This window comes from Pygoscelis adeliae, unplaced genomic scaffold (genome assembly GCF_000699105.1).
Source record: "Pygoscelis adeliae isolate BGI_AS28 unplaced genomic scaffold, ASM69910v1 Scaffold223, whole genome shotgun sequence".
Taxonomy (NCBI): domain Eukaryota; kingdom Metazoa; phylum Chordata; class Aves; order Sphenisciformes; family Spheniscidae; genus Pygoscelis; species Pygoscelis adeliae.
This window is the reverse complement of record NW_008824543.1, coordinates 2818869-2834804: the sequence shown is the minus strand read 5'-3', so window position 1 is coordinate 2834804 and position 15936 is coordinate 2818869. Positions and strand designations below refer to the sequence as shown.

Genomic DNA, 15936 nt, shown 5'->3' with positions numbered 1-15936 from the left:
TTTCTGCAGGGAGCATTTCCAGGAAACCTGCAGCTGGTGTTTGTCCTGCGACCCTCCCGCTTTATCCAAAGGACAATAGCTGACATTGGCATTAAACTCTATCGAGATGACTTTAAAATGAAGGTACCGGTAAGCATGCATTTTTTTTGTCCATGTGTTTTCTTTATCCCCATGTCTGCAGTTCTTAGGTGTCAGCAATTTCTCATAACCCAGTAACTGAAATTTGATTGCAAGTGGCAGCTGGGGACTTTGATCTGGATCTGTATGGTGTATATAATAGTAATGCCAAAGAGTTAATTACCAGTGGATGCTTCACAGTATTTAACGGACATGTTCAGTCAGTGTAGCTATAAAATGTGACTTGGTTTTTAAGTATTGACAACTTAACTCGGTGGAGCTGTTCTCCTGATGTAGGCAGAGGTAGATCTTCTCACTCCAGTGACAAACATAATTATTTAGGACTACAGAGCAGTGAAAGGCTAGGGCTGAATTCTGCATTATTTTATGTATTATCCATGGGACTGCTGACAATCTGGCAGTGCCCCTGTTAAGTGCTTGCATAGCACTGCCTATTCTTAATGCCTTTTACGGTCCCCATGCCCTCAAGATTCAAAGTCTGGTTTTTACTTCTTTTTATACGCACTTGGCATATGCTGTGTGTTGATGAGAATGTGATTTGAAGCAAGTTATCAATCCTGAAAGAGTTTAAGTTTTAGATTATTCTGAGAGCTCTTTTGGGAGTTGTTCCTAGCTGCGTGTTTGCATGTGGTTTCAAAGTGTTTTATAAATAAACTTGAATGATGATTATTAATGGTATTTCATCCTGGAACAGACTCATACTGTGTTCCACAATGACTTTACTGGAGTGATTTCATATGATTGTTTTGGATTTTGCTTGTGGTTTTATATTGTTTTGCAAAAGACCCATGGCTCTCCAATGAGTTCTAGCTCTGTCAATACCTAAGTTTGAAGTTCAGGTGTTTAAGACACTTTATACTTCTGCTGAAGTAAGAGACAGCAGTCCATTTATTACAATGCATACAGAAAAGGAACCATGAATATTCATTTGGTTATTGTCGATTAAATTGTAACATTGACTGTAGTTTGGCAAGGGTGGCTTTTTGGTAATTAAAATGCAAAATTGATGTAAAAATGTATGTTTGATTACAAAACAAAATCTTTTAATTTTATTTCACCTTGAAAAATGGATGTTCCTGTATGTAATAAGCCACAATCTGTTACCATAGCAACTGTTGTACCAGCAACTGCAGCCCAAGAAGAGACAACTTCATCAAGGACTAGCATGTTCTAGCAATTCAGCATGTTCCATACTTTTAGCAATTTATTTGATGCCAGCGTTGCATTTCAAATCCAACTTGAAACTATCAAAGTTGGAAGAGAGGTTAATTCTAGGCAGGGGTTGAGCACTGCATTAAGTATTAAATAGTAACTTACCTTTCTTACAGGCAGAAAAATCAAGATACGAGTTTAGTTTGGGGTCTTCTTGGACATTCAAATTTTGAGCCATCTTGGGTATGTCCACAGAGCTCTTAGAGAGCAGTCTTACAAAAACTAAGAGCATGATATGCTTGCTGCTAGATCTGCTTGCCTCCTGCCCAGATATCTGCAGACAGCCTGTCAGATTTATATATAGTCTGTCCACGTACACCTGATGCTATTGTAAGTTGCTTAGGGTTGTGCTAAAGGTGTCCTAAGTTTCTGGGATCTGCCATGCTCTCTGGAGGGGCCTTTCAGCTGTGTTTGCAGCCCATCCTAAAAAGATAATCTGGGCATGCCCCTGTGTAGCCCAATTTCAGAACGGGTGGGTTACTGAGAGCAACATCTATTTGTCCCCGTTGAAAATAGCATCCTACATGCCAAGCATGAGAACAGGGCTAGAGAGTTCTTGTCCCGTGGGAGATACCCTTACTCAAGGAATTAGATATCAGTACCCGTCTTTAATACCAACATCATTCTTTAAATTGTTTGCAGGTTGTTTGTTCACGTTGTGCATTTGGCACTATGACATTAATGTCATAAATGGGCCATGGATGAGTTGCATTTCCTATCACAACTATAAGTGAGTCAGGGCCAGAACATGAGCATTCAAAAGGAGCTTCAGGAATATGGCGTGCATTTGTTAAGGACACGTTTGTTAAACCATTTATCTGAGCTATCAGACTGCAAATATGTTCATTGAAAGATTTGCTGGGTTAAATCAACACTGGATTGAGCAGAAGCCAGAAGATCAAACAGAAGAAGGAAATAGAGGCTGAAATAATAAATCAGACACAATAAGGAAATGCAGGATTTATCTGACTTACTGTTGTGGTTTAACCCCAGCTGGCAACTAAGCCCCACACAGCCACTCGCTCACTCCCCCCACAATGGGATGGGGGAGAGAGTCAGAACAGTAAAAGTGAGAAAACTCGTGGGTTGAGATAAAGACAGTTTAGTAGGTAAAGCAAAAGCCACGCATGCAAGCAAAGCAAAACAAGGAATTCATGCACTACTTCCCATGGGCAGGCAGGTGTTCAGCCGCCTCCAGGAAAGCAGGGCTCCATAATGGTTACTTGGGAAGACAAACGCCATCACTCTGAATGTCCCCCCCTCCCTTCTTCTTCCCCCGGCCTGATACGCTGAGCATGACATCATATGGTGTGGAATATCCCTTTGGTCAGTTGGGGTCAGCTGTCCTGGCTGTGTCCCCTCCCAGCTTCTCGTGCACCCCCAGCCTACTGGCTGGTGGGGTGGTGTGAGAAGCAGAAGAGACCTTGACCCTGTGTCAGCACTGCTCAGCAGTAACTAAAACCTCCCTGTGTTATCAACAGTGTTTTCAGCACAAATCTAAAACATAGCCTCATACTAGCTACTATAAGGAAAATTAACTATACCCCAGCCAAAACAAGCACACTTATTGACATACAAATGTGGTTAATAAAACCTCCTGAGGTAAATCTCTATTGGGATAGTTATTTGATTAAATATCATTACCCAGGAGCAAGGTACAGAAATATTGGAGATATTTTCAATATTGAATATTCATCTGAGATGAAATGTGCGAATTCAAAAGGAACACCCAGAGATTTACCTAAGGAACCTCCCATCATGGGAAGGGAATTAAAGCATCTTCATAGTATACACAAAAGGCTGAATAATCTGTCCATAGCAGGCACTTCTTTGTCCTTTGTAGACTGTGACTTCTTTCAGATGACCTAACCCATCATGAAGCAACCCCACCGCAGCTCTGTGTTCCGTGCTGACCTGCTTATGCAGGCCCTCCTCTTCTAAACTGCTACTCTCTTGTATTCTCCAGCTTACTGAATGTGGCTGTCTGCAGTCTGGGAAGAAGTATGGGAGATGCTAATGCACTGTAAGATTGGTTTCTTAGATGGATGTTAGATTGCTCCTAGGCTTTCTCCTGCAGAGATGCCTGCAAGGCAAAGACTCGTGCCCTATTGGGTAGCACCATAGCTGGCAATATTAATAGGTTTGCTTTGTGGCTCATGCTGAGTATATAAGGTTAAAACTAACATCTTCCTAAAAGAAAAGTACTCCTCTGACAGTGTTCCTCTGTAGTTTCAGTGAAGTTTGGAGTATCAAAAGATGTCCAACTTATTAGTGACATCTCTGATGGCGAAGAGCTACAAAGCAGTTAAGGCTTACTTTCTCAAAGGTGATTTGCAATTCAGAAGTAGTGCACAGACTTCACGTTCCAGTCTGAGGCTACTCCAAGATGACCTAGTTTTTGAGTTTTCTGGCTTTGATCCTAACAAAACAGCGTTTGGTAACACATTCAGGGAACAATTTTCCCTTTAGCTTTGGCTGAGGTACCTTGTGCTTTCTTTGCCTCAGTTTCTTCACCAACAAGGTTTCCTGGCCTCTGTGTTTAGAAGTAGGATTCAAGAAGATGAACTGCTCAAAGTGAAAAAGAATTGAGTCAGGGACTACTTGAGAATATTCAACCCATACATGTCCATGGAACTAGATGCGTCTCCCACAATATTCTTGTATCCAAGTTAGGATGTTAAAGTCTGGATGGGTCGACAACTAGATGGATTTAAAAACTAGTTGCATAATTTGGCTCAGAGAGTAATGGTTAATGGGTCATACTCTACCTGGAGGTGGGCAACGAGTGGTTTAGTGATATCTGCTGGGACCTGCCCTGTTCAACAACTTTATCAATGACCTGGAAGAGTCAACGGGGTGCACTGTCATCAAGTTTGCAGACAACCCTAAATTGGGAGGAGCAGTTGGTACACTCAAAGACAGGGCCACTGGAACATAAGCTCAAGGAATGGGCTGACCAGCATATTATGAAATACAAAACGGACAAATGCAAAGTCCTGCAGCTGGGAAGGCCTTCCTTCTTGGAAGGACTTCCTTCCTCAAGAAGGAAGAACCCATGTTTTTCCCTCCCAACAGCACAACAGTGTTGTATTGTTGACAACAATACAGGTTGCAGCCTGACTGTCTGGAGAGCAACTCTGCTGAAAAGGACCTGGGAACTTGGTAGACAGCAAGCTGTACGTGAGCCAGAAGTGTGCACTGGCAGCAAAGGAAGCTATCAGCATCCTGCATTAACAGCTACAGTATTAACAGGAGCATAGCCAGCAGATTGAGACAAGCAATTATCCCCCTTTACTTGGCTCTCATTAGATCTCACTGAGAATACCCTGTCCAGGTTTGGTTCCCCCAATACAAGAAAAATACTAATCTGGAGTGAGCTCAACAGAGAGCCATCAAGAAGGTCAGGGCTTGGAGCATGTGCTCTATAAGGAGATGCTGAGGGAACTGGGCTTGTCTAGCCTGGCAAAGGGAAGGCTTGGGAGGTTTAATATGACATAACAGCAGCTTTCCAGTCCCTCCAAGCAGGTTACTGAGAGCATTCAGCCATGTTGTGCATGCTTTGTAGGACAAGAGATAACTGACATAAAGTGAAACAAGAGTACTTCTGACTTGATATAAGGAAGAACTTTTTCACCACGGAGATAATCAGGCAGATTATCAATAGTCAGACCAGACTGCCTAAAGAGGTTGTACGGTCTCAATCCTTGGAGGTTTTTAAGACCCAAGTGGATAAAGCTCTGAGCGACCTGGTTTGATCTCACAGCTGACCCAGCTTTGAGGAAGAAGTTGGACTAGAGACCTGAGGTTACTGCCAACCTGAATTATTCTAGAATGATTCTGTAACAAAGATCGGCTAAAAACGTGTTCAGGTTTGTTCTCAAGGCTTTTCTTAGAGCACTATCAGCCTAGAATATACATCCTCTTGCCTCCATACATCTGTGCTCATCTCATTGTCCACAGTGTTTGCAAGTGTACTTACCATGCTCCTTTGGAGACTGTGAACGGGCGTAGCCAGTTATCCTTTATTTAAACAGCAGAGTGAAGTAATACATTTGACATATATTAAAGTCTAAGGCTTAAAATTTCTAGTCATTTATGCTCAACATCTTGTTTTTCTGTTGCTGAAATCATAGTTATTTTCTAGCTGTTAGAACAACAAGGCATAATTGAATACATTTATGTTATTTGTGTAACCACTTTTGTTGCCAGATTTACAGTGGTAGCCAAAAGGTAATACTGCTTACCTGAAGCTGAATGCAAATCTTTTGCTTTCATTAAGCAGTTCTAGTGGTAAGGAGACTCTTTAAAGTAAGAAAATGGATTTAAGTTTGTCTCTCTCTTTCATCATGGTTTAAAACGGAATAATGCCAGTGAACTCAGTGGACATACAGTGCCATAAAAATTATGCAACTGGAAGGAAAATCTATTCTCAGTGGTCTCATTTCAGCACTTCCCTGGATCAAGTTGTTGGTGTTGAGGAAGCTGTTTAACCTGCCTACTCCTCCATTTATCTGTAAATAACAGTTATCTAGAAAATATAGACTTTATTTGATGGAAGTTTGCGTGAACATTGTAAATACCATACTTTTGCTCTTGATGCATGTGCAAAATTATTGCACCCTCAGCCTAGCAAGGAGCAAGATGATGTCAAATTACAGTTAGTTCAAGAATGGCCATGTACACGTTGAGAAGGCAGAATCTAGTGGAAATAAACTGTGGCCACTGCATGAACAAATACATAATGAGAACTTACTGCCTATGGTGGAACTGCAGTTTGGTCATATATGTTTAAGGCAAACCCAGATCCTAGGAACAATGATTGAAAGAGCTCGTTATTTCTCTCAGTCCATTGTGTTTGGATTCATTTCAGATCATCATGTTAAATTCTGTCTCTGATCTGCATGGCTATATTGACAAAAGTCAGCTGACCCGGGAACTGGGAGGAACCCTGGAGTATGGCCACAGTCAGTGGATACATCACCGAACTGTGAGTATTGGTGGTGTTCTTACACATGTCTACACCCAGAATTGTCCAGATGACGAATGTAGAGCAGCTGTGAAGTAGTAACTCTTCAGCTGCATTTCAGCCTACAGATTCTGCTAGGGATTCATGGAAAGAGGAAATCCATGACTCAAATAGAGAAAGGCAAATTCCCCAAAAGTTTGTAATAGAAGTGGTAATCTGTCTCTCGCTGTTGACCTGGACTAGGGCCTGACAGTGTCATAGTATTCTTACTCAGCAAGGCCCTTTGGCACATTCTTAGCTTTTGAATAATTGATGAGATTCATAGGCCTTTAGCTCATGGTTGAAGTTGAACATATGCTTTAGCACTTTACTGAATCAAAGGTCAAGAATCTTTAATGATTAATTATGTCCATGTTTTTAAGAGAAGAAAAATACTCAAGACACTAGATTTTATTTACCTTTGTTTCCATTTCTGTGCTATGTAAACATGCACTCCAGATGGGTCTTACTTTAAGTAACCAAAGAAGAGTTAATAATTGTAGGAAGGCAGAAAGACTTATTCTGTTGCCTTTGAGGAAACTTGTTACAGGTTTGTTTGTTCCCTTTTTTGGTTGAATGTAAACAATTCATTATGGTGCCTAGAAAAGGTGACCGTCTGCAAAAACCAGATCCCAAACACTGGCACATCAGCAGCCAAAATATTGTCTCATCCTATATAAGCAAAAACAGGCAAAGCTGGGTCCTGATCCTGGAAAATTAATTTATTTCCTGGAGACTGTATGCAACGTTTGCATCTGTCTTTGTGGGTCTACTTGCAAGACTGGTATGTTAGAGCTCACATCTAAGTAGCCCCGATGTTTTGCAGTGTTCTGAGCAGCCTTGGGTTTGAGCCTGTTGCTGACCTGCAAGTTAGGTCTAACGCTCGGAAAAAGAGCTTTTCTGAGGTAGTTTTGTTAAGTCAAATCACTTTTGTCACTTTCCCACTATGATTTTCTGTGCTTTACTGTCCATATAAAATTAAATTTTGCTCTCCTTGAGAACCTCCAAATATTTTAGGCTTCTAAATATGCAAACACAGAATCTGAATTTCCTCTAACACTGGTTTGCTACATTTATAGCTGTGTTGACTACAGTGAGGTTAGGATTGAGATAGGTGAATAGGTTTACATGTTGAAAGTATCAAAAATACAAAACTGTCCTTGCAGGAGGGGTGAGTCTGAAGGAATCATCTGTATGAGCTTTCAAACAGCTAAAGGCTTGAAAAATGAGGAAGGGAAGTAAAAAGAGGCATAAGAAAGGTTGTATTGTTTCTTAATGACAAGATTTCACATAAAGCATGAATATAGAGTTCGGTAAAATATGCAAATAAAAGTGAGCCAAGATTTGAGGTGAGCGTGGCTCTGTAATCCTCAGATCTTTTGGTTAAATTTGTTTGAAAAACTTTTACCAAGCACAGATACTTGACAAAAACCCCACAGACATAACTTAGGTATAGGAAACAATTTATTGCTCATACACACAAGAGAGTGTGGGGGCAAGCATGCTATTAGGTGAAACACTGATAAGCTCATGGTGCAGTCAGCCAAGGAATCTCTGCTGGATAAGTTGTCATCAGGGAAGTGTTAGCTTCCATGGCACCTTGAAACAGCCGGACTTTCAGTCTTGCTGAGCTACTGTCTTCATCCCCTTTGCTGCTTCTTTTAGTGTTCTCATATCTTGTCCTGCCAGTGCTTTTTTTTCTGAAACAGCTTTAAACTGTTGCTAAGTGGTAGTGACACAGCAATCTCACTGCATTGTTCTTTGTTTCTGCTTTCTTATCTTATCTTGAATGGCTAGGAGTCTATGAGCTTTCTTGCCCACAGAGCACATTTTTGGCTTTTAGTAAACAGCCTTTGGCATGGATGGCTCTATCTGTGTTGCAGTGACATTTCAGCCAACTTTAATCCAGTGGTTTCAGCGCTGAGAACAGCAGGCTACAGCTGCTAAGCACTAAGCCAGAGCATATGTGGGTCTGTACTGCTTGTGTTGAAAGTAGGCATGAATTTATGGGAAAAAAGGGAAGAAGGCAATGAACCCTGCTAGCATTGCCTCATCTGGAGCACGTTTCAGATCACATATGTGGAATGTAATTTCTCTCTGCACCTTTTGAATGATGATCTACCTCCAGTTTGTTTTTCACTGAGCACACAGCATAATTTTAACTATCATGGTTGCAAATGAGGAATTCCCATCATTGCTGGAGAAGGGAATGCAACTTGCAACAACTATATAGTGTTTGACTGGGTGTAAGAGCATCCCTAGTGCTGTTGACTGGCTCAAACGATTGGATGGTTTATATCAAAAAGTGTAAAGAACAAAGAGCTATACAGGACAATACAGTCCCTAAAGAAATTGGGGCTAAAGAATGATCATGAGTCCCTAAAGGAATGATCATGAAAAAACATCCCATGCGGTTACTTGCTACTAGATACAAAGGTTTTAATCACATGTCACAAGTCGGAACAATATATCCTGCTCTGAAAAGGCAGCATTCTTTTTAACCCTTCCTCACTTCCCCTTTCTTCAGTAAAACCACAGATTTCTGACAATTTTTGTGTTGGTGTACCCAAGTGATAAAGAAACAGCAATGAATTTATGCATTTTGACTGTATTTGCAGTAAGTTGTTCTTGTATTTGTGTACTAATATGAACAGATGGGAGGGAGTGACTGGAATGCATCTAGTACAGATAGGCAGGATAGAGATGCACGTTTTCAGAAGTCGGGGGAAGACAGATTGCAGTTCAGTGAACAATAGCTGTATAAATATAAATGTAAAAAGGCTTTGCCTTATATACTTTCAGAGTCTCCTCAACTTAAATAAGGCCTTAATTAGAATTTTAAACACAGCAGAATTTCCCAGCAAGCATGGGCTGAGGATCTGAAGTTCCAGTCCTGGCTTTGAAGCTGATGTCCTCTGTGGTTTCATGATGTCTGTGAAGCTCTGGGAGTTCCCCAGCTGGTTTGTGGAGATGATAATACTTATAGGCCTGTGAAAGGATCATTTGTGTCACAGGATTTAATTTGTAACTTTTAGCATATCCACCCAAAAAAGGGCAACACGGCCAGCTTTACAGGCATGTAATACTTGCAGCACAGTGTGTCTGAAGGACTAAGCATTGTTAAAGGGCTAAGGGTAAATAACCAGTCTGTGACTTTATGCTCTTGCTTTTCCAGGCTATTGAAAACTTTGCAATGACAGTAAAAACAACAGCACAGATGCTACAGACCTTTGGAACAGACCTAGCAGAGACTGAACTTCCCAACGATGTGCAGTGCACAGAGGAGCTCCTCTCCGCACACACTGACCACCATAGCAAGCTGAAGGTGAATGTTGTCTCATGACAGGTCCATCAGCATAATAGATGATTTTTGATTTAACAAATTTTTCTGCCATCGTTTGGGAGTCCATTGTCTGGAAACTACTGAAGAGGAGAGAAGCCTGGGTTCAGGAGGCCGATTTGATTCAACTATGAAAAAAGACTTTTTACAGCTTCAGAAATGATAGAACAGGGAAATGTCACTTCTGCTGTGTTGAGAGGGTGTGATGGGATCACATCTGGAATAGCGTGGGCTCCTGTTGAAGAGTTCATCAGAAAGGATGAACTCACACTGGACCAGATGTAGAGAACATCCGTGAGGATAATCCAGGAATAGACAGAATGATCTAACTAGATGATGACTGTCATTTTGTTTTTTAAAAAATAGTTGGGGGAAGTTTAGCTTTGCAGAGTAAGGCTCAGAAGAAAACAATACTGCTGTCAACAAACACCTTAGGTTAAACACAAGAGAAAAAAATACTACCTAAGCTATATTAGCACAAGAACAAGTTTTATGCAAGAAGTGTGCAGTGATGTGGGCACTCCTCAGCTGACAGGTTAATGTTTGAGCCTCATTGTCCTTTTCATTGCTCATCTCATGCTGGGAAGACACATTCTTCTGTGGATGACTCCTTGATAGCTGATGTACCGTGGCTCAGCATGTCACAATGTTGTTTAAGGAAATTCCATTAAGAATTGCAATGTCTCAGTACAGTCTCTCAGCTCACTGAACGATCTGCGGCACACATTCAATTTGTGGTAGAATAATGTATTCTGCAAGTTGCCTGGTCAGAAATGCAATCTGCTCAGAAGTTATATACTATTCCTTTTCTCAGAAATATATCTACTATTCAAAGTGAATAGATGTAGTCTTTGCATTTCTAGAAAGACGTAACATCTTTGGTAAGCATTTATAATTTGTTCCAAGTATTTAATACCTACGAAAGAATCCTCCTTTAGCATTACGATGTTGTCCATCTAAGAAATGTGAACGTTGTTAGAATAAGTACATACAATTTGTTTGGCTTGGTTTTTTCCCTCAGGATGAGCTGAAACTAGCTGTGAAGCAGGGGGCCACCCTACTGACATGCATTAGGGAGCCAGTCACCCGAAGCGCCAACAGCAAACTCAGTCCAGATGAACTAGAAAATGTGGCAACGGTAGAAAGGTCAGTGAAACTAGATTGCTTTGTGCAAGTTGCTAATTTATTCATAAGAAATGCAAGTGTAATTTAAATGATTTAAATACGCAGGTTATAAATTCCCACTGGTTCAGTTTTTCAGGATTTATTGGACAGGTAACTCGGAGAAGGGGATAGCTTTGAGGAAATTACTTGATAAAACTGTCAAGGCAAGTTCAAACAAATCCTGAATTTCTTGGTAATTTTTGGTTGGACTGCTAACTACCTGGCTGAAGATTTAATGTGGGACTTACTTTCCCCATAACATATGAATCCTCCAAACTTTTATGCCTCGTTAGAAAGTGGCATCTGAATCCATGTGAGATGAGAGGGTATGTGCTTGTGCATGTCTGTGGAAACACTGGGGAAGGAACAGATGAAGATGATGCTCTGAAACATATCCCTTCGCAGCTGCAGTGAGAGAGAGAGAAACCCCTATTCCTTCCTACAATGCTAGCTATTACCATAAAGCTTTTAGTCACCGTGTAGAAGTTTCTGCTGTGCCATGTGATGCAGTGGAAAGAGAAATGTCATGCTAGTATTTCAGCGTGTCTGCATTCACTGGGAACAAAGCTGCCAAAAGTAAAGCTGAGCTGATATTTTTCACTGAATACTTTAAAATCCTTTAAACAGTCATCCCAAAGCAATTTGTGAATTCATCTTGAATTCAACAACTCTTTGACTAAAATCAAGTTTTTCAGGGATAGATTGAAAATAGAACTTTGTTTTTGAGAGGAATAGGAAGGAGCTATTGGTGTTTGCCCCAATAACTTGATGATTCTAGCACTCACTGAGCTTGTAGGAGATCAAGCCTGGTCCCCTGCCTGCCCAAAGAGTGCCCATCTATGGAAATACAGGATTCAGAGAAGAGTTTCTTTTCACTTTTTTTCTGTTTAAACTGTTCTACTTTGTAGTATAGTTAATAAATCATTGAGAGACTGTGAGGATGACTCACTAGTGTGGTTTCAGACATTTTACTCAAGATGTATGTCACCTTGATACTAATTTCTTTGCAAATAAATCTTTCATCATTTACACAAAGTGAAACAACATCCATGGGAGGCATTATGAGCTTCTAATCTATTGTATTTAATGGACTGAGGAAAATTATTCAATCCTTGCCTATTTTTGATGGGTGAAGAAAATGAACAAGTTGTAGAGTTCTGCTTTAAACATTCCTTAAAATAATAATTGCATCATATTCAATCTGCATTAGCCTGGGGTGAATTATCTTTGAAGAATTGGGTGGAAGCTAGGGAGAGACAGCTGCCTTTGGCTGCCAGTGCATGGAACAGCGCCGCGTTCCTGTTGCAGGTCAGGAGGCAGGACTGGGACTGCCACAGTGGATCCATGTAGTTGTCACTCATCCGTCACACTCCTGCCTGTCCCACTGCAAATTTCATTCTCTTTCGCTTAAGGGAAGGTTGACACAGAGCCTTCTTACATGGGTGTAGGCTCCCCACCATCTTCCTACTCTGCTTTCTGCCATCAACTGGTGTAACTTAAAAGAAATGAACTATAGGAATTAAGTAAGTTCTTTTCATTCTAATTTCTTAACAGGTTGTTGGCTCAGTTGGATGAAACAGAAAAGGCTTTTGATCAATTTTGGACCAAGCATCACCTAAAACTAGAACAATGCCTGCAGCTTCGACACTTTGAACATGATTTCAGAGAGGTATTTCATTTGTTCATTCTGTCTAGCCTTCTCTGGTAAATAAGGCCAAATTTTACCCGTACTTAGAGTATACTGGCAATCCAAAAAGGAGGTTGGGGGAGGAGCCCTTCATTATGAAATAGGAAATGGATATTCAAAAATTAAATTCTTGACGGCTATCAGATATCTTACAACATTTCAATAAGGCACAGTGAAGAAGGTGCCAACCTGTTAGGCCAAAATGTGAAACACCAGCTTCTTGATAAATCATTTTGCATTTATGTGTGATGTTACCAAATATCACTTCTGTGGTGGTAAGTTGCCAATCCGACCAGAGTCAATTGAAAGCCCAACTGTCAGCCCAGAGGCTGGAATAATACAGATTCTGGAGTAATATAGACTCTGGAGTTACAGGTCTTCAAAACTGTGTGCACCTAAATAAATAGTGAGAAGCAGGGCAACCCTTTGAAGAATAGTTGATTTTTGCTTTATTCATTGGCTTTTCCATTTTGGAATGAGCTGAAAGACTAAACTTGAGACGCAGACTCTTCTAAAAGAGGTAGGTGAATGTTTAGAAGCCATAGGTTTGTTATAATTTTGTGAGTATGTTGTGACGGGGTTTTGGCTGGGGTTTTTTGTTGGGTTTTTTGTTTTATCTTGCTGTTGTTTTTTAGGTAAAACTGGCATTGGATAATCTCATGGAAGCACAAGCAGGTTTTGCTGACATTGGAGACAGTGTGACTCGAGTGGAGCACCTCCTAAGGGAACAGAAACAACTGGAAGAGAAAGGACAGGTTTGCACTGAATATAGTATTCTAGCTGCTATAGACATGATCTTCTAGACACTCCTCTGTCACTGTCCTTACATCACGCTTACCCTCTTCTCATGAGTCATTATTTTAAATTACAAAACTCAGATCCTAATTTCCAGGAGCCAGGGCTGTTCAGACCCAGTAGTTCCAGCTTGTTACTTGGAAAGCTAGAATCCAGTTAAAAAATCGGTATTTCAAACCAGGAAATACCTGTTAGGTCCATCTTTGGAATCTGAAAAGCTCAGAATACTTAACAGGTTACCTTAGCCAGGTAACTTCTAAGACCATTCTATTCAGACTCATAGCAGTCTGAGGAACGCCCATGCCTTCCAATAAGCACCTTTCTTTTCCAGACATTTGGACTTGGTAATTCCATCAGCTGGTCAGCTGTGATATACATCACATTTAGTATTATTAGAAAGCATCGAACAAACAAGTAAGTTGAATCAGAGGAGAATGCACAAATGAAAACACTGATGGAGAATGCACAAATGAAAACACCGATGATCATCTTTTTTAGGAATAGGATTAAGATTGAGAAATTTTGTCATCTTTGCACAGCTCTTCTGCAGAAGCCTAAAGGAATAAAAGTTATAGTAACATGCATTTTCCTTCCATTGTCCACATCACATAATGTATTGATGTGTGCTCTATTCCCATTAGCCACCTCTAATTTCATCCTATTGTGACTAACCTTATGAATTGTACTCAGTCAGTAGGATTTGAAGAGTTTTCCAAAATATATCTTGGGATCAAAAATAAACTAAAGCATTATAAACCTGGCAATTACTGAGTGGAAAAAAAAATACAGGTTTTTTGATTATTGGGAGCTTTGCAGGGAAAAAAACTTGTACAATGAATGTCCCCAGTATGTGAGAAAGAAGGCGGCATACACTCACAGAATCACAGTTATCACAGAATGATTAAGGATGGAAGGAACCTCTGGAGGTCATCTTGTTCAACGCCCCTGCTCAAGCAGGGCCACCTAGAGCAGGTTGCCCAGGAGGGCAGGTTGTCCAGATGGCTTTTTATTATCTTCAAGGATGGAGACCCCAAAACTTCTCTGGGCAACCTGTTCCAGTGCTTGGTCACCCTCCCAGTAAAAAGTGTTTCCTTATGTTCAGGTGGAACCTCTTGTGTTTCAATATGCTCACTGACAATGAATTTGGTCTTCAATGTAAATATAAAGTAAGACATATCAGCTAGATTAATATCCCAAACCTTTACCTCCAGGCTACAGCAGAGATTGCAGAGATGGATTGTCTTTATTATGCATGTCATTTTAAGATCTAACTTTGGATTTTTTCTCATTAATTTCACAGGAACCTTTGGAGAAGGCCCAGTCTTTAGCTCTCCATGGAGAACAGCTCATCCAAAACAACCATTATGCAGTTGACTCCATTAGACCAAAGTGTGTTGAACTCAGGCGTATTTGTGATGACTTTACCAATGAGACCAAGAAAAAGTATGATATTTTGGGAAAGTCTCTTGAGCTGCATAAGCAGTTAGATAAGGTGAGTGAACCTTATCAGATAACAGCCCTGGTAAGGTTCTACTGAAAATGAATGTTTTTATAAGCTCAGGTAATTTGGATGAAGAGAAAAAGGATTTATTCCTTTTTTCTCAATTTCATTCAGAAACTGTTACTATAAAAATTGGAGCAGTGGCTTCCCATAATTATGGTCTTAAAATGATGAGAAGTAGGAAATAAAACTAAGAAAAAATTGAGCTATGCCTAAATTCGAAATGAAAACCAAATGTATCCCAGTGCTTAAAAATTAACAGTTCACTGCTTGTTCAGTTGTTTTCACTTTCTCTGATCTAGCTAGAATAGCAAGCTAAATGCTTTGAGAATGTCTGCATGCTATTCCAGCCTCATCTGAAATAGGAATTACCAAAATTTTATGGTAAAAACCTGCTTTGGAGTATTTTTAACTGAGTTTTATAGGCCTAAGAAGTTTTGGGGAGTTTTGATATGGTTCAAATATTTGTTTCGGGTTTTGGTTAATTGTGTGACTGAACACCGAAATGAGGTAGTACAGCTGACAGATTCGATTTCCAGCAACCACAGTAACACTTCTCCTCTTTGCTCAAAATATTATTATTTTACATGTGACTGGACCATCCAGCCCGTGAGAGCTGAACTGAACTTGCTAGTGTTGTACATAGCTAGGTGGGGTGACTTGTGGGCAGGAACTGTTGGGTGCTACGAAGTAACATTCATTTCCTTTAGTGACATGTTAGGGCAAATCTGTATTTCATGGAGTAGAAGCGACACTTCACAAGCTGGACTGTCAGTGACGATGGAGTCCTTCTTGCCCCATTTTTCTTTAAAGGCAAGCCAATGGTGTGAAGCTGGAATCTACCTCTTAGCTTCCCAAGCTGTGGACAAGTGCCAGTCACAAGAGGGAGCTGAAACTGCACTCGTTGAAATTGAGAAGTTCCTGGTAACAGCTAAGGAACACCAGCTCTCTAACCCAAAGGAGTTCTACAATCAGTTTGACATGATCCTCACCCCCGAAATAAAGGTAAAACCCCTCAGATGTGCATGCACTCACTTAGAATTTCAAAATTACCAATTGCCTTGTACATGAGAGTGTACTGGGCTATATATTTG

At 40.5% G+C, this 15936-nt stretch overlaps 1 protein-coding gene across 1 annotated transcript in view; it reads left to right on the top strand.

The window, feature by feature from the left end:
• MCF2L2 (MCF.2 cell line derived transforming sequence-like 2) overlaps nucleotides 1–15936 on the top strand; it is a 164847-nt gene that overhangs the window by 40791 nt on the left and 108120 nt on the right. The window contains exons 5-12 of the mRNA XM_009321723.1: nucleotides 10–129; nucleotides 6221–6337; nucleotides 9531–9680; nucleotides 10717–10841; nucleotides 12414–12528; nucleotides 13182–13301; nucleotides 14642–14833; nucleotides 15656–15847. Of these exons, the coding sequence (XP_009319998.1) occupies nucleotides 10–129; nucleotides 6221–6337; nucleotides 9531–9680; nucleotides 10717–10841; nucleotides 12414–12528; nucleotides 13182–13301; nucleotides 14642–14833; nucleotides 15656–15847 (1131 nt within the window). The remainder of the gene's footprint in view (nucleotides 1–9; nucleotides 130–6220; nucleotides 6338–9530; nucleotides 9681–10716; nucleotides 10842–12413; nucleotides 12529–13181; nucleotides 13302–14641; nucleotides 14834–15655; nucleotides 15848–15936) is intronic.